This window comes from Cyanidioschyzon merolae, chromosome 14 (genome assembly GCF_000091205.1).
Source record: "Cyanidioschyzon merolae strain 10D DNA, chromosome 14, complete genome".
Lineage (NCBI taxonomy): Eukaryota > Rhodophyta > Bangiophyceae > Cyanidiales > Cyanidiaceae > Cyanidioschyzon > Cyanidioschyzon merolae.
Window position 1 is genome coordinate 388912 of NC_010140.1, and position 19008 is coordinate 407919.

General features: G+C 57.6%; 6 protein-coding genes across 6 annotated transcripts; 2 read left to right on the top strand and 4 right to left on the bottom strand.

Annotated features, from left to right (window-relative positions):
* Window positions 1-1368: 1368 nt before the first annotated feature.
* CYME_CMN156C (hypothetical protein, conserved) lies at window positions 1369-3042 on the bottom strand (the record flags this gene model as incomplete). Its single annotated transcript, XM_005537236.1, has 1 exon — window positions 1369-3042. The coding sequence occupies one exon, from the start codon at window positions 3040-3042 to the stop codon at window positions 1369-1371; it is 1674 nt and encodes a 557-aa protein (XP_005537293.1).
* Window positions 3043-5794: 2752 nt separating this feature from the next.
* On the bottom strand, window positions 5795-7618 carry CYME_CMN157C (hypothetical protein; the record flags this gene model as incomplete). Its single annotated transcript, XM_005537237.1, has 1 exon — window positions 5795-7618. One exon carries the CDS (start codon window positions 7616-7618, stop codon window positions 5795-5797), a length of 1824 nt encoding a protein of 607 aa, XP_005537294.1.
* Window positions 7619-10224: 2606 nt separating this feature from the next.
* Window positions 10225-10773, bottom strand: CYME_CMN158C (chloroplast ribosomal protein S15 precursor; the record flags this gene model as incomplete). The annotated part of the gene is made up of 1 exon (XM_005537238.1): window positions 10225-10773. One exon carries the CDS (start codon window positions 10771-10773, stop codon window positions 10225-10227), a length of 549 nt encoding a protein of 182 aa, XP_005537295.1.
* Window positions 10774-12368: 1595 nt separating this feature from the next.
* Window positions 12369-13883, top strand: CYME_CMN159C (unknown kinase with aarF domain; the record flags this gene model as incomplete). The annotated part of the gene is made up of 1 exon (XM_005537239.1): window positions 12369-13883. The coding sequence occupies one exon, from the start codon at window positions 12369-12371 to the stop codon at window positions 13881-13883; it is 1515 nt and encodes a 504-aa protein (XP_005537296.1).
* A 1482-nt stretch (window positions 13884-15365) lies between these two features.
* CYME_CMN160C (hypothetical protein) lies at window positions 15366-16400 on the top strand (the record flags this gene model as incomplete). Its single annotated transcript, XM_005537240.1, has 1 exon — window positions 15366-16400. The coding sequence occupies one exon, from the start codon at window positions 15366-15368 to the stop codon at window positions 16398-16400; it is 1035 nt and encodes a 344-aa protein (XP_005537297.1).
* A 298-nt stretch (window positions 16401-16698) lies between these two features.
* CYME_CMN161C (similar to vegetatible incompatibility protein HET-E-1) lies at window positions 16699-18951 on the bottom strand (the record flags this gene model as incomplete). Its single annotated transcript, XM_005537241.1, has 1 exon — window positions 16699-18951. The coding sequence occupies one exon, from the start codon at window positions 18949-18951 to the stop codon at window positions 16699-16701; it is 2253 nt and encodes a 750-aa protein (XP_005537298.1).
* Window positions 18952-19008: the final 57 nt, after the last annotated feature.

A 19008-nucleotide genomic window follows, 5' to 3' on the forward strand; every position in this document is an offset into this window, starting at 1 on the left:
AAAAGCTGCCCGTCAGTACCGCGTAAGCATGCTCATCTCGGGACTTGGGCACGCTATTCGAGTGGAGCGCGAAAACGACGACACTGGTAGCGCTACGACACTGGACCTGTTGCCGGCTCGCTGCAACCGGATTGTCAAGGCCGCTCTCGGAAGTGTAGCGCAGCAGTCCATCGCGTGATACCACAGAATCCAAGCGGTTTGTTCTTTCGATAGACACATCGAGCAGACTGACCAGGAATCCTCGATCGTGCACGCGATATGGTACCGCTATGATCCAGGAAAGCGTGTATCATGCTTTACCGGACCTCTTTTTTTCCATGATCCATTCTTGGTGTCGGCGATAATCCAGGAAAGCGTGTATCATGCTTTACCGGACCTCTTTTTTTCCATGATCCATTCTTGGTGTCGGCGATAATCCAGGAAAGCGTGTATCATGCTTTACCGGACCTCTTTTTTTCCATGATCCATTCTTGGTGTCGGCGATAATCCGGGAAAGCGTGTATCATGCTTTACCGGACCTCTTTTTTTCCATGATCCATTCTTGGTGTCGGCGATAATCCAGGAAAGCGTGTATCATGCTTTACCGGACCTCTTTTTTTCCATGATCCATTCTTGGTGTCGGCGATAATCCGGGAAAGCGTGTATCATGCTTTACCGGACCTCTTTTTTTCCATGATCCATTCTTGGTGTCGGCGACAATCCGGTCATTTCGTATGCTCCACCGTACGCCGAGTCTGTTGTGAACGCCCGCAACAGCGCCTCTAGCGATACTCCAGACGCTGCATGGCGAACGAACGACTTTGCCGCTTGTCAGAGGGCTTCGGCTCATCGACTAGAACACCCCGTGGCTAGCGTGCACACCTGATTCATCGCATCGCTATCGATCCTGGGACGGAGAAATGTCATTGAAACTAAACATGGACTTGCCATCGCGAGACAGGGATCGCTTACCCCGTCAACTTGCCGTCTGTACGCACCGGAGTGGACGAGTTCCACTACGCTTCAATCCGCATTGCTTCTCGAGTCATGATGCGTCCATCGGATTGTCTGGATGCGAACCTACTGTGAGCGCTCGCTCACGCGCCCAGGCATTGCCACACGAAGGCGACAAATTGTTGTCGTAGCGCCATGCGGGTGTCACCGCTCGAATGCCTCCACTGATGCGCTGTCGCCGCAGCGGAGCGGCAGCCTGGCGGCACCAGTCGCTGATCAGCACCAAGTCAATGTCGTGGCTCGCGCGCTGCCAGGGCGCCCCAAGCAGTAGGTGCTCCACAGCTAGCGCCGAGCCCTGGTCGAATCGAACCCAACAACATAAAGTTTACACGGATAAAAATCCGAACTAGACCCGATGAAACTGTTACTCTACGATTATGCGTTCAGAACGTTGCAAACAGACACTGCAGGAACCGGCCAGGCTTTCCGACGACTCTTGCGGACGCCCGAGAGACGCAACAAGCGAGTCTCGAAATTCAAGTTAGGATCGCATCCATCCATAGCGAGGAGCGAAGCGTCGCCACCAGTACGCCGGTCGTCTGCTGCGTGTGCCGGGTTCGCGCCACAGCCGCCAGTCCAGGTGTCGCTGCCACTTGCACTCCGCCAAGGCCAATGAAACACACCGAACACGCTGCCTGGAGAGTATTGCGGGAGCCAGTTGCGCTCGGCGCTCGTGGAACCTGACTTGGTACAGCAGGATACCGAAAGCTCGTGCCCGTCACCTGCATCCCGCCCGCAACCCCTCGAACTGCTGCCTATCCACACTGTACCACCGGGCGTGCCACTAGTCCTGTCTTGGACGCGTTTCGATCCCCGGCCATTGGCGACGCGTTTGGCGAGAGACTTGATCGCGCGTCCCGTTGCCACTGAACGCGGTGGACGCATACGCCGACCTCTCGCCGAATGATGCTCCGTTGACTGAGATGTTGTGCCGCTATCCCGCATACCAGGTGCATCCTGAAACGCGCGCTCATACATCACTTGGTGCTGGACATTGCCAGGCTTCACGTGGCGCAGGCGACCCTCGCGCTTTGCCCGTGCACAAAACTCGCTGAGCGTCTCGCGGCGAAATGACGGATTCAGGTCGAAGCGTTTGCGCGAATCATCTGGCTGGGTCACCAGACAAAAAATGGAGCAAAACGCGTAATCCTTTTGAAGAGGGCGCCAGCACGTTCGACAGCGACTAGCGCTGCTCGATGCCCCCTGCCACGAAGTTGGAACGTGGGCGGCGCCAGTGTCCGAGCCCGATCCACGAACTAGATACATGACTCGCTGCCCATTGTTCAAATAGCTCTGGACCTGACTCACGTCCATCTCTTTGCAGATGTCCTTGGCGAGCACCACGTCGTGATACATGTATCTACAAATGCCAATGTGTGGATGCGAGGCGTGTGGTGCATCACCGAATTCCAACTGGCGCTGTCGGTCGACGCAGAGCCGGCAGACCGCTTCGCAGCAGTGCAGACAAAACACGGTGCGCTCAATCCAGCGTTGGTTAACTTTCCGAGAATCGTGTCCCGCGCTCTTATGCACGCCGCAGATGCTGTAGAATGAGGTGCGGAAGAGCTTCGGCAGCCAATCGGCCATCGCAGCCAATGGATCGCTACCGCCTTTCATGGGTGCCGAGTCCGTGTGCGTATAGCGACGGACGACGGAAGTCGGACCGCTGGTGAGCGCAACGCCCCGCTCGCCGCCCTCCGAGTCAGACGATATGGGCGTTGTTGGCAAGCGATCGTCTGCTGGCGCGCTGTGCGGCTGTGGTGCCGTCACACATAAAGTTCCATATTCGTTGATTCTCGAGTTCTCGCAACCCCCCCACAGCTTAGTGTATCCATCTGATGTCCATTCATTCAAGCTAGCTGTTTCCGAAGTGCTCGCGCAGTGCACGAGACTCTGTTCCGGCACTGCGGGAATGGTCGAGGTCTCGCAGGCGTCACGCACGCTGCTCACAACGCCAACGCCGAGAAAAGCGTCTCTGACGTGAAAAGCGTACGCTCCCCCAGGCCCGGAGGCCGAGCTGTTCAAACGCCCGGTCTGGGACGAGTCCATAGGGTCCAACGACACAACCCAGTATGCGAATGGACGTGTACACGGTTCAACTGCCGTGTAGTCGCTTAGAGAGAGCGTCTGTTCCATCCAAAATTTTGCCGCGCAGCAGAAATATCTACGATCGGGCAGATATGGCTGTCGGTGGCGTGCTGGCACCATTGAGCTGAAATGAACAAGTTTAGATCACTTTGATCCAAGTTGGGCTGCTGCTGAACGGACAGCGCACGGATAGCTGTCGGTGGTGTGCTGGCACCTTTGATCTTAAATGAACAATTTATATCACTTTGATCCAAGTTGCGCCGCTGCTGAACGGATGGCGCACGGAAGGCGTTGCGCTATGCGGGTACCTCTCTGTGGTGCAGCATTTCCAATGGCATGCCATTGGGTACTTTTTCGCGGTCAAAAGCAGAAGCGTTCAAAGTGCGATCACTTGGTGATATAAAAAGACCAATAGAAAGGTATGGACATGGAAGACGGGCATCCTTGAGGGCCTGGTGCCGCCGGATTCCAGAAAAAAAAAACGAGAAAAAGAGTCCTCGTCTCGCTGCCCATCGATTGTAGAAGAGCACGTGTCGAAGAAGAAGAAGAAGAGCGGTGATAGGCGAGACAAGGTGTTTGCCTGACGGGACAATGACGAGACTATTATGGCACAATGAGTGCGCGTTCGAAAAATCATCGTACTGATGAGTTCAACCGGATGCAATAAACGCATCTAGTTCGAGAACCGAGAACGGAACACCGCCATGAATATCAGACGCTGTGTAGCGCTGAAGTCTAGACCCAGGGAGCTGACACCAGCCAACTTTGTGGGGCAGCCTCTCAGGCTATAAGTGTTCAACGAGAAACTGAGACCGATAGCAGGCGGCCGGTCAAAAAAGATTGGCAGACGCCTGTGAATAGGTACATATTTACCCTCCATGGTCGTGAAACGATGTTCGTTTTGCTGACGTGTATAGACATTACTACCGTTCCATAAATGCTACATTATATGTCCGATACAGGTATTCGGGCAAGCGTCTATCATTCCTCACCCTACCTCCAATTTTCATGATCCATGCATCCTCATCGAGATACTAGTCGATTTCGAACGTTCCACAGTGCGTCGAGCCTGACCTGAACGTCCGCAGCAATGCTTGTAGCGCCAGTGCGAATGGAGCACGTTGAACAAAACGGCTTCGCCATACCACGGAAGGCATCGGCTCGAGGCACGATTCATTGGTCACAGAGTCGGGACGCATCATCATTCCGGAATCCTGCAAGCTGCGTAGACATACCCGCTGCTTGCGACTACGCGAAGCGATGTGCTACGTGACCACAGCGACCAGGGCAACGCCCGGATGCTGACCTCTCACATCTCGTCGCGGAAGCGAGTCTGTCGCGGACGAGGTGCTCGGGCTTCGCCACAGCACCCGGCACTGGAGCGAGCGTCACACACCAGCTTGGTAGAAGCGTCGGGGTCAGGGGACCGGACCTCATGTCTCAAAGGTAAACTTCCGAATGCACGGAAAGCTGCTAATTCTTACATCCCATCCCGTCGACAGGAATTACCCAGTCAAATCACTGCTATTTCGTGATTCGTTTTCTTCCTTGTCCGTGGCAGCAGCTGTCCTATGGCTAGTTCCTCTCCACTTGGACACGTTGGCCAGCGGGTCCGCCCTAGCCTCGTTTCCGACGGGATCAAGCCCCTATTCCAGACACGAGCGCTCCTGCAGAACGGATGAAGCATGCACGGGTCTATGGAGAGCCCGCGGCCCTCGCCCTTGATTCCCTGCACATGATACGCGACAGGACGCTGCGCTTTGGCACTTGCAGGCCGAGTACCCCATCTCCGCCGCTGCACCCTATACCAGTGTGCGGGGTCGTATCAGCGAGAAGCCAGTCGACGCTGCCTGCAGAGCGATCACGCTCTCATCCGGCAGAGGCGGGCTCTACAGGTTCGCTTGACTGCGAGCTCCCATTGACGCAAAACAAACGAGCCACCGATCCTGTCATATTCGGAAACGTCTACAGGCGTGCTGAGGAAGCTCGATCGTACAGTCACTCTCCAGCTGAGGATCAGGGCACCTGATGCGTCCGATGCTGCCTCGTCGCCGAACAAAGCACCCGCGCTCTCTTCCACGAAGTGGTTGTGCGTCTGGTTAGGATCCGTACTAACGCGTATCGCAAGCTGGCTGCATTTCAATGCCCGAATACCGTCGCCCTGCCAGTGTACTTTGCTGCGTACACCAGACGAGGAGGCGGTGCTCCGCAGCCAGCACCCGCCCCTCTCGACGGAATACATGTCGCTTGGCTCGGACATTCCAGTGCCTGAACGAGACCCGTTCAGCGCTGCGGTCGGCGCTGCACGCCATCAGTGTCTCCCCACACTTGTCTATGTTCAGACGGGAGCCACTCGCTGGCAATAGCCGAAGGCAGCGGACGTCCACCGTGGGGAGCTTCCACATGCGCTTTTCCGAGTCACGATCAGAGTACGGGTTCACCGCTCACGTTCGCAACGTTCACGCAACCTCATGTGAGGAATCAGCACGTTTCGAAACAGATGCATGGATGAAGACCATGTTTACCGGCACTAAGGTCACGTAGATTCGCAGCAGTCACTGTATGGCACTGTATGAAGCAATGCTCTGAAGCATTGCCTATGTCGATGTGGCTCGTTTGTCGTCTCCGCGCGTCGCAGCCGGCATTTGGAAACCAGCGCTCAGATGCCACCTTGCCCGCGAGGGAACAAAATGCGTCGCTGCTTCACATCGAGCTACCGCCACATCCATGTGTCGATGCCGGCGTCCAGTGGAGGTGCCCACTGGTCAAAGTCCATGGCGGGTACCATACTCGGCCAGTAGCCGGCGTGGTGGACAGATCCTCGTCGCGACCAGAGCGGCTCCGAGTCGGAATTCGTCGGACTCCATAACAAGCGCTCCGGCTGACGACGACTATACCCGCAGTCGTGAAGGAGGATGTCTTCCAGCTCCGAAGCCATCAGCGTTGGGCGCAGCGTGTACGACACGCTCGTAGCGTACTCGTACTCCAGCCAGTCGACCTCGGCGAAGAGGTGCCACGGGTCCGCGTCAAGCGATCCCGACAGCGACGCAGCCGGACGCGTTTCGCCAAGCGCTGTTGAGCCGTGAAACGCACCCAGACCGACCTCGTGAGCGCCACGCATGCGCCAAAGCGCGCCCACATGCGGCAGACACCGACAAACGTAACATGCTTCGGCCCCGAGAACGGATCCGTCTCGGATTCGCCGCAAGACGTCGGGAAGCGGCAGCTTCGGCTCGCCCAGTTGCTGTCGTGCCAGCTGGACGTGGGCGCTAGCCTCGAGAGCAGCCTCTTCGTGGGTAGCGAGCCGCGTACGTCTCACGTCCGTAAGACGTGCAAGGTCAAGAAAGCAATTAAACAGCACGACAGGTACGCCGACCGCTCGACAAGCATCCACAATGCGCAGCACGGACCCCAGATGCCTCGACGCAACCGCATTTGTAATGACAACCACATCCGGCAGTGCTGCAAGCAAGTCGTCGCCGTAATCTCCGTCGAATGCCTGCGCGACATGGGTGCATCCTGCATCGGCTAAGAGCGCGTTTCGCACAGCAAATAGCGTCCGTAGTCGGCAACGTCGATCACGAGGCACCAGCATCCAGGGGCTGGTACTCCCGGCCGCCACCGCTGCCTCTGGATGCGTATCCAACGCAGTAAGTCCAAGGAGGTTGCGTTCCGGGTCTGCAGCCGCGTCGGCAATACCAATCACATCCAGAAAGGATGCATCGTCGGCGGTATGGCTCGCCTCCAGCACGTTGCGGGCCGAGTCGAACACAGCGCGCATGAGGCAACGTGCTATTTCCTCATTGGGATCTATGTCTTCGTAATAGGTTAGCAACTTGGGCGCTGAGCCCCGAAGCGAGTCGGCATCACGTGTGCCGGGCGAGTCCGCTGCAACACCGTGACGAGCTTGTGTCCCTCGCCACCGCCGCAGGGGCATGAGCGCTCCACCCCCAAGCTGCCGAGCTGTGGCGTCCAGAGGCGCCACACAAACACACACCCGCGCTCCGCGTTGCTGCGTGAACACTTCCACATAGTCATGAAAGAGATCACGAGAGTAGCGACGCAGTTCGTTTGCCGGGACGGCATGGTACCACTTGTCTTTGGTGCGCCCCATGGGCAGCTCTATGGACCAGACCCCCCAGTCGGGGACCTTGCGCAAGACGTGCAGCGTCGCATACTGCGCCTGCAGGATAGAGAACTCCACGGTCTGGGGCAGGCACGGCGGCAGTGAACTGGTATCCGCGTACACTGTGCGTAGGGACTCCGTGAGCGCTTCAAAGTTGCATGTCGCATCTGGTACAGCAGACCACGACGCGATGCGCTCAAGTCGCTGGCGCTGCGCTTTCGTTATCGCTGGTTCCGAGTTCACACCGACGAGCAGTGCGCGCTGTGTCCCTAGTCGTTTCCGCAAGCTTGAGCGGCAACCTCGCGACACCAAAGGCACAACGAAACAGCGCTGTGAGCGAGCGCTGCTGCTGGGAAAGCCTGCCACAAACGCGCTTTTTCGCTCACAAGCACTGCAGTGAAGCCTCCGCATGGAACCTGTGCGGGTAGGTTACCACCAGCACCAGCACCAGCACCAGCACCACTACCAGAGACGCTGTGTGGCAGCGTGAGCGCTTTTCAGGTGTCGCCCCTCCCGCTACGTCACCTGTCGACGGAGCTGGTGGCGTTTGGGGCCCGCCTGCCGCAGTGCAGCGCTCGCGCAGGATTCTCGACGCATCGCGGCAGCATCAGGGCAGCGATATACCTCACGGAGCACTGAAAAACACACACACACACAAAAAAAGTAAGAAAAGAAAAATGCGCATAATCGGAGAACGCTTGCCTAGGTAAACGTTTTGTCAATGAAAAAAATCAGGGCATCGTTGAGCCGTTGTTGATGCACCAGATTCCCCGATTCTCACCCGAGACGCATGGAGTTGCACTTGGTATCGGCAATTCGGGAAGCAATGCTCTCAATGAGCCGGTGTTGGTGCACCAGATTCCCCGATTCTCACCCGAGACGCATGGAGTTGCACTTGGTATCGGCAATTCGGGAAGCAATGCTCTCAATGAGCCGGTGTTGGTGCACCAGATTCCCCGATTCTCACCCGAGACGCATGGAGTTGCACTTGGTATCGGCAATTCGGGAAGCAATGCTCTCAATGAGCCGGTGTTGGTGCACCAGATTCCCCGATTCTCACCCGAGACGCATGGAGTTGCACTTGGTATCGGCAATTCGGGAAGCAATGCTCTCAATGAGCCGGTGTTGGTGCACCAGATTCCCCGATTCTCACCCGAGACGAATGGAGTTGCACTTGGTATCGGCAATTCGGGAAGCAATGCTCTCAATGAGCCGGTGTTGGTGCACCAGATTCCCCGATTCTCACCCGAGACGCATGGAGTTGCACTTGGTATCGGCAATTCGGGAAGCAATGCTCTCAATGAGCCGGTGTTGGTGCACCAGATTCCCCGATTCTCACCCGAGACGAATGGAGTTGCACTTGGTATCGGCAATTCGGGAAGCAATGCTCTCAATGAGCCGGTGTTGGTGCACCAGATTCCCCGATTCTCACCCGAGACGCATGGAGTTGCACTTGGTATCGGCAATTCGGGAAGCAATGCTCTCAATGAGCCGGTGTTGGTGCACCAGATTCCCCGATTCTCACCCGAGACGAATGGAGTTGCACTTGGTATCGGCAATTCGGGAAGCAATGCTCTCGCGTATGACACGCTCCAGGTTCCACTAGGAACACACGTCATACGCGGCTTTCGGCATGATGTTTCGTTCACGAGGTTCTCCTGGTGCCTTCCCTACCTCGAGAACGCTATCTGCGGCCTCTGAAGCGTCGCTGCGGACGTCGTAGGAAGAGGATACGGCTTTTTTTCAAACCTGTGCGGGCACCAGCACGAGAAACCTCTGGTCCTCAACGCGGAGACTGGTCAGACAACTGTTCGACGTCCTGGCGTCTGCATGGGGCGCAGAGGCCTCTGCCGCGAGTGCCGTCGGCACCCAAGTATACGAAGAACCCAGCTCCACGTATCGATCCTGTACCATAAACAAAATCGGCATGAGGGTTGCGCTTGCCGAGCGCTGCACGTCAGCGATAGGCCCGCAGTCGCCTGATCCTGTCGGTGTATCGGCAAGCGAGGTTCTAGCACCAGCAACAGCAGCAGCAGCAGCAGCAGCAGCATCTGGACCCCAGTGCGTAGACCGCTGGCTACGACGCAACCTTTATCGGCGATGGTGCTTGCACGTACGCTGAGCGAGACGTGCCCGCAGCGGTGAGCGTCTAGGTGCAGCGCAGGGACACAAAGTTGCGGCCGCTTGCTCGATGCTGGCTCAGCGTCGTCGTGTATCGGCTCGTTTCGAACCGGGTTACATGGTATCTGGAATCATGGTGCTTAGCATTCTTTACTCGTTTTCGCTTCTCAGTGCCATTGAGCAACGCAGTGAGGTTGATCGACCTTGTGCGGACGCGCGCCCTTGCCGTTCTCTGTCCCGCGTTTCGACGTGCTATTTCGAGGCAGTTTCCCGCAGCCAGTGATCACGGAACCCAGGTGCGCGAACAGGGGGCCCAAGTCGAGCGCTGGCGACCGGGTTCCCGCTCATCACGATGTCAGCGAGTGCGCTCGAAATGGATCATGTGCCTGCAGAGGGCGTCTGAGCCCAGTCTAGTGGTACCGCCTGTAGCCAGTGAACTGCGAACATCGGAACTCGGGGCCATTGCGGTAGTCAACCATGGCATTCTACGATCGAACAATTGTGAGTCTGCGGCTAGACGCTCGTCGCCCGACGACACACATCACCAATGCGCTTGCCCGTAACTGCTCCAGCAAGGTACAGCAGCCGTGCATCCTTGCCCATTCACCGGACGCAAAGGACTTGCTCCCATCGACGAAAGTTCGTTTGTGGAGCATCCAGCAGGCGCAACGAAGGCGACACGATCCGCAGGCTCGTGAGCACAGGCGGCGGGATGTCCGCTCCATGACCACGTTCCTCAACACCAAAGCATCACACGCATGATACCAATCGTTGTAAAGAATCCATGTCTCTCGTGCACGCTCTTCGGACGACCACACGAGCTTCGCCAAACGTCAACAGCAGACTTGAACCCAAAACCGCACCAACGGAACGCCGTGCAGCTGCCGTGCGAACCTTTAGCGACCGCCGGCCAAGTCACGTCGGCGCGATAGCGCCGTATCGCCACGGCGAACGCGAATGTTCAGAGCCTTGACCAGCCGGTCGAAACGCTCCAGATCCTGAGACTGCAGATACCGGAGCAAACGCCGCCGCCGTGAGTTCAGCAACTGAAGCCCTCGCGTCGAAGACAAGTCTTTCGGGTGCTCTTTCAGGTGCTCCGTGATAATGTTAACACGTTCTGTAAGCGCCGCAATTTGGTACTCCGGGGACCCCGTGTCCCGCTCGTGCACTCGGAACCGCGCGCTGGCCGCCCGCACCCGCTGGAGGTTCAGCCACGTCTTATTGCCGCCTCCTTCGGGAAGATCAGAACCATCCATGGGCAGCAGGCTCTCCGTAGTGCGCTCGGACTTGCCGAGGAAAAAGTCGAAAGTATCTTCTCCGGTCTGGAGACGCAACCCGGCCAGCGCACAGACTCGAGCACGCCGTGTTGCGCACTGCGGCGACGTCACACGCTTCGACCCCAACACAGAAAACGCACTGCACGTGCTCGGTAGTATGAACGCCATTTCGATTACAAAGCTATCAGAGAAGTAATAGACGATCTAAACGCGCAGTTCGCTCCTACACAAGTTGCAGCACGGTCCACTGCGACTTGTGTGTGTTCCAACAAAGCCAAGTGCCCTGTGTGACTTTTCAAGGCGACGCTTCGAGCGTGCGCGTGCGCCGAGGGCAGCGATCACCGCGCCGCTGCTGCTGCTGCTGCTGCTGCTCTCGCCAAGATCCGAGAAGCGCAATGTCGAGCGCAGCGCATGCACGCACGCACGACGATGCGCGGTGGTAGATCGTGTATATTTATGAACCAAACGGTACAGTAAGCTTCGTGCGCACGAAGGTGCATCAGTGCCTTCTGACACACCCTATACATTTACGTACAATGAAGTACAGGAGCTTCGTTGGTATGCACGCGTACCCGTGCCGCGCCAGCCCGCCCGTCCGCCGGTGCTGTACCTGTACCAGAATCGAGTGGAAACAGATGCAACGGACAAACTCGGACGTGCACTCTGAATGTTGCGTTTCTTCGCATGCTCATCGACACTGGCTTTTATGGGCAATATTTGTGACTGCAGCTTTTCCTCTATCTTATTCGGAGCCTCAAATACGCAGGTCTCTTCTCTGTATCCAGTTCCGAGGCCAAAAGTCGAAGGATGTAGACAGCAGTCTCGAAATCTCGAGTCCTGTGCTTGCGCGTGTTGTTCACGCGCTACATGCGCAGGTGAACATTGCGATCTAGGTTCGATTGCAATTTTCATTTTGTCTGTATAGAGTCTCGGTGCGCTCTTCGCAGCGCTGATGCTTGGCTTTGGCCATAGATTCCCACATGTCCAACTGATATATTCCCCAGAGGGCAACTTCATGGCCCCAGAAGGCTTGCTTCGTCGCTCGATACGTATCCTTGGCAGGTACACAAGGCTCGCTTCGATGCCCTGCCCTGTTTAAGAGCTTGTCCCAGTATCGACAACCGGGAATCCTGAACCTCCGTATATCTCCGCAAGCGCTTATCACTGCGTATGGAACATCAAGGCTGTGTATCTAAGAAGGGTTCGGAAATACCTGGAAAATCAGGGACAGGACGAAGATTTCCGTGCCCTAATTTCATCTGACGCGGGTGCAGGCATAGACGCTTACGAAATGCATGTATCGTGAAGCATCCACGAACTGCTTCTTCGTACTCCACAGAGCCGGAAGGCGTTTCACGTCACAGGCGACGCGGCGCACGCTGCGGCTTCGTGATCGCTGGTAGCCCGCGTGCCGTACGTGTACAACGACAGCAATACCAACAACGCTTTCTGGGAAGTATTCGCAAACGCTTCGTGACTTGAGAGCGCGACAGCGAGCACAGTGTTGGTAAACCAGTGCAGTGAACCAGAGTGGCCAACGCGACCTCTTTTTTACTCGGGATATGGTAGAGCGACAGTAACAGCGTTGGTCGTGCTCTGGGCGTCGTGTGTTTGGAGGAGGGCTCTTTCCGCGAACGTCTAACGACAAGGGGGTCGCGAGCTTCTCGGCTGCGAACATCTCGCTGGTGCTCGCGACACATCTTTCGCGAGACGAGCGCTCTATCGACGTTCCTGAAGTGCACGGGCAGCGAGAGCTCAAATTCATGTTTGAGGTGAGGCAGCAGACGCGTCCGCTGACGCGCTTTACGGGCAAGCCCCCGGAGTCGCGAATGCCTTGGGACGTACGTTTTAGACTCTGGCGCCGGTCAACTGAGTTCTGGTGGCGTGCCGGTTCCATATACTGTTCTTACAAGTGGTCTCAGTTTTTCATTGGTGCTCTCGGGCGCTTGGGAGCGCTGAATCGTGACGCGGCCTGGTCCTCACAACACGAACGAGCATCGAAAGCAATGTACAACATGTGCAGCGAAATGCGTGGTTTCCTGATCAAAGCTGGACAGTTCCTGGCAACACGAGCCGACTTTTTGCCCGAACCGTTTATTCGGCGATTATCCAAGCTACACGACGATGTGGAGCCGATCACCGCAGCTGCTGCGCAGCGAGTCGTTGCGAGCGAGCTCGGTATTCAGCACTTGGACGACATATTCGAGTGCTTCGAGTCGGATCCGCTTGGTGCGGCATCGATATCGCAAGTGCACCGTGCAAAGCTGCGAAAGAGCATTGCCAGCGCGGCGCTCGGGAAGCGTCATCGCGACACCTGGGTCGCCGTCAAAGTCCAATACCCGGACGCTGAAAACATGATGCTGAACGACCTCGCATCGCTGCTCATTCTGGCGCGGTTCCTGCAGCGCTACGAACTAAAGTTCGACTTGGAGTCTCCAGTTTTGGAACTGCAAAGTCAGATCCGCCAAGAGTTCGATTTCATTCGCGAGGCAGCGAACACGGAGCGCATCCGCTCACTTGTGCTTGGAAGCCGCAAACTGCGAGCCCGCATCCAGGTGCCGCGGATTTATCATGCGACGAAGCGCCTCATCATCATGGAGTACTTGGATGGAGTGCCGATCCCGCAGCTGGAGGAGGAACTACGACGCCGACGTGTCCGAATACCCGCCCGACTGGAGCGAATGCTGGAACGGAACCTGATGGATTCGATTGCGCTCGTGTATGGCAAGATGCTTCTCGGGAAGGGTTTCTTCCAGGCGGATCCCCATCCGGGAAATATGCTCGTCCTCCAGAGGAATTGGAGCGGAAATCGATCTTTTTTTAAGGGTACACTGGCTTATCTCGGCCTCGTTGAGCCGACAATCCAGCTAGGCCTCTTGGATTTTGGCCAGTGCAAGCAGCTGACTCCAGAGCGACTGCGTCAGCTGCGCGCGCTCATGCGGGCGATGTACAGAGGGCACCACGTTGCAGCCGCTTTTTTCGATCTGGGTATCGCACTGGAGCGGGAGCCCGAATTCTACGACCCGAATGACGTTGCCATTCTAGCGTATTCTATGTTTGATACGCGGCCGCTGCCTGCGGGCCGGAGCATTTCGCCGTTCGATCCGAACTGCCCGCTGAAGCAGACGCCTGTGCGGCATCTTCCCGGTGATTTATTCTTCGTACTGCGCACGATTCAGATCCTGCGCGGTCTCCAGAGCCGCATGCAGAGCCGGCAGTGTCTGAACACTTCGCTGGCAAAGGAATGGTGCGGTCGCTGGGGCCTTTGCGCGGACTAGCAGCCGTGCTGCGCCACCTCTGTGGCCGAGGTATTTCGACTGGCAGCAATTTGCACTTTTGTAGCGATACCAGAGCAAGCGCGGAAGCCACAGTAGCGTCGAGGAACTGAGCGACAATCTAGGACGTGGCGTGTGGAGCACCTTGGCCGGCATCGAGCGTGTCAGTTGCCCGGATTCAGCAAGCCGCTATGAAAACAATCGTAAATTGCTCCTCTTATGGTCATGACTAGAGGCATTGGAGGATGCATGGAAGCATTCGGAAAACTGGAAAGACGTTCAGACTTGCGAACTGCGTCAGGGTTGGCGGCGAGCTTGTGGTGTTCGTCTGGAGCGCGACCCCAAACGTATCCCACAAGGCATGAACCTTGTCGCCGCGGACGCTCGGGAGGCACGATATCGGCGCCGGCTCGAGCAGGCCATCCGTTGGGGCGTGGAGCATCCGCACCTCGTCCAGCTCCGGCTGACGCGCGTGCATACACCTCGAACCGTGCCGTCTCAGCCCGCTCATGAGGATCACGTGGTGGTGCGGCACGCCGTGGAACACCTGTCGCTGGAGGAGGCTCTGTGCAGTACCACGAGCTTCAACGTCTTGTCGCAGCGGTGAACTTTCCTGTGTGGTAAACCCGAACAAAGCCTATTCGGATTTCGATTGCAGAAACGAGCATATTACGGGAGCAATCGCCAGGATCACTCAGGACTCGGATGGTACGCCGGCGCTCGCGTCTAGGCGTCTTCGAGCTGACCCACACAACGGCGCTTCGCAGCTGTTCTGTCTTTGGCCGGCGACCACGGCAGCGACGCATCCAGCATAGCAGGGAGCGTCTGAAGCAGACGCGGCATCCGGAGCGTCTCTGTATCAATCTATCCTCAATGCACGACGAAAGGATTGATCCGGGAGTAGTGCAACTCAGAAGCATCCAGACACGAGGTGTCGCCTCTTTTCGAGTGCCCTGCACCAACCGCGCATCCAGCGGACGCTAACTCGATGCATCGATCGGACGCTATTCGAGAACACCATTGTCTCCGCGCCGAAGTAGTACGTTCCCTCCTCTCCCAGCGCACTGCGTGATCAGAGCGACGTTCTTTTATGTAGCCCTCTGTTCCCAGGTGTACCTTGCGACAAATGGGACGTTCTCCTATACACCTTTCCTTACGTCGGTGTATCGCACGACAAATGCAACGTTCTCGAATGTACCGCTAGGTTTCGAAGCACATTGTGTGACAATTGCTATGTTCTCCTACATACCCCTCCTTACTTTAGTATATCGCATGAAAATTGCGACGTTCTCCAAGATACCCCAATTTTCCTCAGTATACCGCGTGACAGGCGTTGCGGATGCGCCGTCCCCGGGAACGTGCCGCGCTGCCCGTCGAATTTGAAACGCCACAACGCCGCGGCTCCAACGGGTGTTCGCAACGCAACCGCTACTGTTCATCGTGTACGGATACTTTCTCCGGAAATAAGGACCTCCGAGAAGAGACATGTTGTACTGGGTTGGCGTCTTCCGGCCGTCAAGGTTTCTCGTCAGTGTCTGTGCCTTCATAGGACTTGTGGCAGCTATCCTGATCCATCTGGAAGTGCTCGCGTCTCCGCTGGAGGCAGTGATCGTCGCTTTACTCCTCGGTTTCGGGGTGGTAACCTTCCGTGCGTTCTGGGATCACGTCACCGAGGATTGCTTCGAGCAAAACGGCCAAAATGAAAGCGTCGTCGAATTCATGTCGTTCTCGCATCTAGCGGTGTCCGTGGTGCTCAACGTCCTCTGCGTCGCGCTCGTCGCTGCCCGGGGCCGTGCCGACCACCACTGGGCCCAGGTTAGCACCATCGTATGCCTACTCTCAATGCTGTACATGGCCTGTGCGGGTGGTCACATCTATGACGCACTCGTGCATCATAACTATGAGCAAGAGAACGCAGCTGTCGAACTTGTCATCATCTACGACACGTGGTTCCCGTTAGCAATGAACCTGCTGCTTCTCGCTCGTTTGGCTGGCGCCCAGGCCTTTTTCTTGCAGCGAATCGTCTGGGAACCCTTCGCGTTCGCTGAAAGGGTGCTCGAATGGACTACACTTTTGACGCAAAGGCAGTTACAGTTTCAGCTGGGGCGTAATTTCTTCCTCCGGCTTCTGCAGCAATCCGCGCACGCATCCAGTCAACAGATCATGCGTGCGCTCGAAGTTGTCATGCGTGCTGCGCGCCAAGGCGACTTTCACCTCGCCCTCCATGTAGGGTGTATCGTTGCCGGGTTCCTGCTTACGTCCGTTTACATCGTGGCGGTGTTGCCGGTGCTTGCCCGCTGCCACGGCAAGTTCGCAGCAGCGTCCGCAGAGGAGGCACGGCTCGCTGGTGCTTTGAAGACGCCTGCTGGGGCGTTGACACCAGCCAAGGCGGCATCTACAGCGCGCACACCAGCAACGACAACGACGGCGCGTAAGAGTCGTCCGCGAGTGCCGACTCCGATGACGCTGCGACGCAAGAACCTTCGTTCCCAGAGCGTGCGGCGAGGCCTCCAGTTCTAGCTTGTCTGGCGAGCGTCGCCGCTTAAGTGCATCATGACATTGTGTCTATCAGGAATAGCGTAAACGCGGTATTCGATGGTGCCCTGTTCGGGTGAGCGCTCTCTGTCTATAAGATGCCGCGCACCTGGGGCGCGGTTGCGGTATATCTCTGCGCGTCTGCGTATCGCACGATGGCAGTATTTGCGATTCGCTGGAAGGCACCGGCGCACAGTGCAAATCGGCTGGAGCAGTCCTGCGTCCTCGTACCAATGAGCTGTTCATGTACACGGCAAGCAAGCGAGTCGTCAGGAGTGCCCAGTCACGCAGCAGCTCCGTCGGGTACGCTCAGCGGTCGACTCGGATCGTACCACCAGAGGCGCGCGTCCCCGTCATTACCGCAACTGGCCAGCAGACTCTGCTGCTGGGACCAGACTGCACTGAAGACAGGCCCCCGTCGACACGCCGTAAGGCGCTGGATGAGCGTAGCGCTCTCAACGTCCCAGATACAAATTTGGCCGTCCTCGCTGCCACCAACCACAAGTAGCTCGTTCGGGCCAAAACAGGCCCGGATGAAATTCTTGCTCGTGTTCTGGTGGCCCTTGAAGCGTCGGATCGGCCGTGATGCCCGCAAATCCCACAACCGATTCGAGTTGTCTTTGCTCGAACTCAAGAGCAGCGTCCCCGTCGAGTTGAGCTCAACGCTGGTCACCTCGCCAAAATGGAAGCTGAACGTCCGAACGCATACGCCGCTGATGATATCCCAGAACTTGATGGTGGAGTCCTTGCTCCCGCTCACAATCAGGTTGCCATGCGGGTTGAACACTGCTCGCGTAACCGCAGCCTGGTGACCAACGAAACTGCGCACAATCTGACCCGTGCGGATGTCGTGCAGTCGCAACGTCTTATCGTAGCCGCCACTGAGCACGTGCGTTTCCGCCGGATGCACGCAGACCGTATACACATCGCCACCAGTGGTTGGAAGCTTGGTCAGCGCATGGCCGGGTCCAGCTCCTGAGAGCCCGCCTCCAGGGCGAACACTGGTGCTGTTGCCGATACTGCCGATACTGCTGATGCTGCTGCCTTGCATCGCTGCGCTTGTCGCTACCGAGCCGTGCCCCACGGCCGGATGGTGTGCGAGCATCGCTCCGAGTCGAAAGCCCGGCGCATGCGCTTCGCTTACCCAGAGGCCAATGCGCCCGTCCGCCGAGCCCGACGCAAGGACGCGGCCCGAGGGCGAAGCACTCACATCCCAGACCCGCGACGAATGCCCGCTCAGCATACCGAGCAGCGCCCCGGAGTCGGTATCCCAGAGGCCTACACGGCGATCGCTGGAACCCGTCGCCAGCATGAGACCCTCCTTGCCGACAAAAGTGACACACTTGATGTTCGCCTCGTGGCCGCAGAGTCGTGGCGGGCGCTCCGCATTCGGAATCGCGAAACAGTGGTAGTCTTCCAGGAGCGTCCGAATCCGGGGCAGGACGAGCGGGTGATATCGAGCGAACTCTATTTGATAGGCATAGGCCTGCTGCACCAGTTGCTCGAGTCGATGGGGCGGCACCTCTCTGCGTTGTGGCGACGTGCCCTGGGGATCGCCGAAAACGCATTCTGCCTCTTGCTCCATGTCGAGTAGGCGCGTCAGCTGCTCCGCCAGAAGCTCACGGCCCGCTTGGGAGCCACCCCAGTCCAGAGAGAGCGGGATGGACGCCGCGTGCGCCTCATGGACAGACTTGCAGGTCAGCAGGTAGCAGAGGTCTCGAAACTCGGCGGGGCCTCGTGGCGCGTGTCCCTCCAGCGGCTTGAGACGTTTCATGAGCACCGCATAAGCTTTCTCTGTCTCATGGCGCTCAATGAGCTCCAGGAACTGCTGTCTATAGAGGGCGTAGAGAAACACTTTCAGATTCTTCAGCGGGGTCTTCTGACAGAGCCGCTCTACCTCGGACCAGTCACCAGTGAGAATTGCACTGCGGATTCGACGTGCCTGCCACTGCTGGCTACGTGCCTCGCGTTCCATTAGGTTCGCCTCGTCGTTGACCACCATACTGGACAACACGTAGCCATGGTCCTCGAGATACTGGCGAATCATGCGCAGCATGTCGCGCTGGATGCACGGGTCCTCGGGGTCGAAGACTAGCCCCAAACGTGGAGCACCCTCGCGAACGAGCGGCCTGGTATTGTTGCCGACGTGCACCCCCGCGAGTGCCGGGCCCTGCGGCACACCACTCCATAGCGCACGTGAGCCCGTCGCAGACTCGGTAGCGTCTGTCCAGTGCATCCGCGACGGAGAGATCATTTGCTCGCCTGCATCGAGTCGACGCCCGGGTGGTGCAGTGAACCCAGCTTGGGTCGGCAACGAGAGCCGACGAGCTCCCAGCAACTCCAGTGCATCCCGGAGACCGCGAGTGTACCGCGGCCCGTGATCAATCAACACAGACTCTGTAGCAACAACGCTCAGAGGTCGTTGAGGTTGCGGTTGAGGTTGAGACTCAGGCTGGAGTGCACCAAACGCTGTTGTCTGTGTGGCAGGCTCGAGGCCGTCAGCGTGGGCGGCTTGCTCGTTCGCAGCTTGCTGCATCCACTTTCGTACCCCAGCAAACACGCTAACGCTGCAACGGTCGGCTTTTCTGGGCGA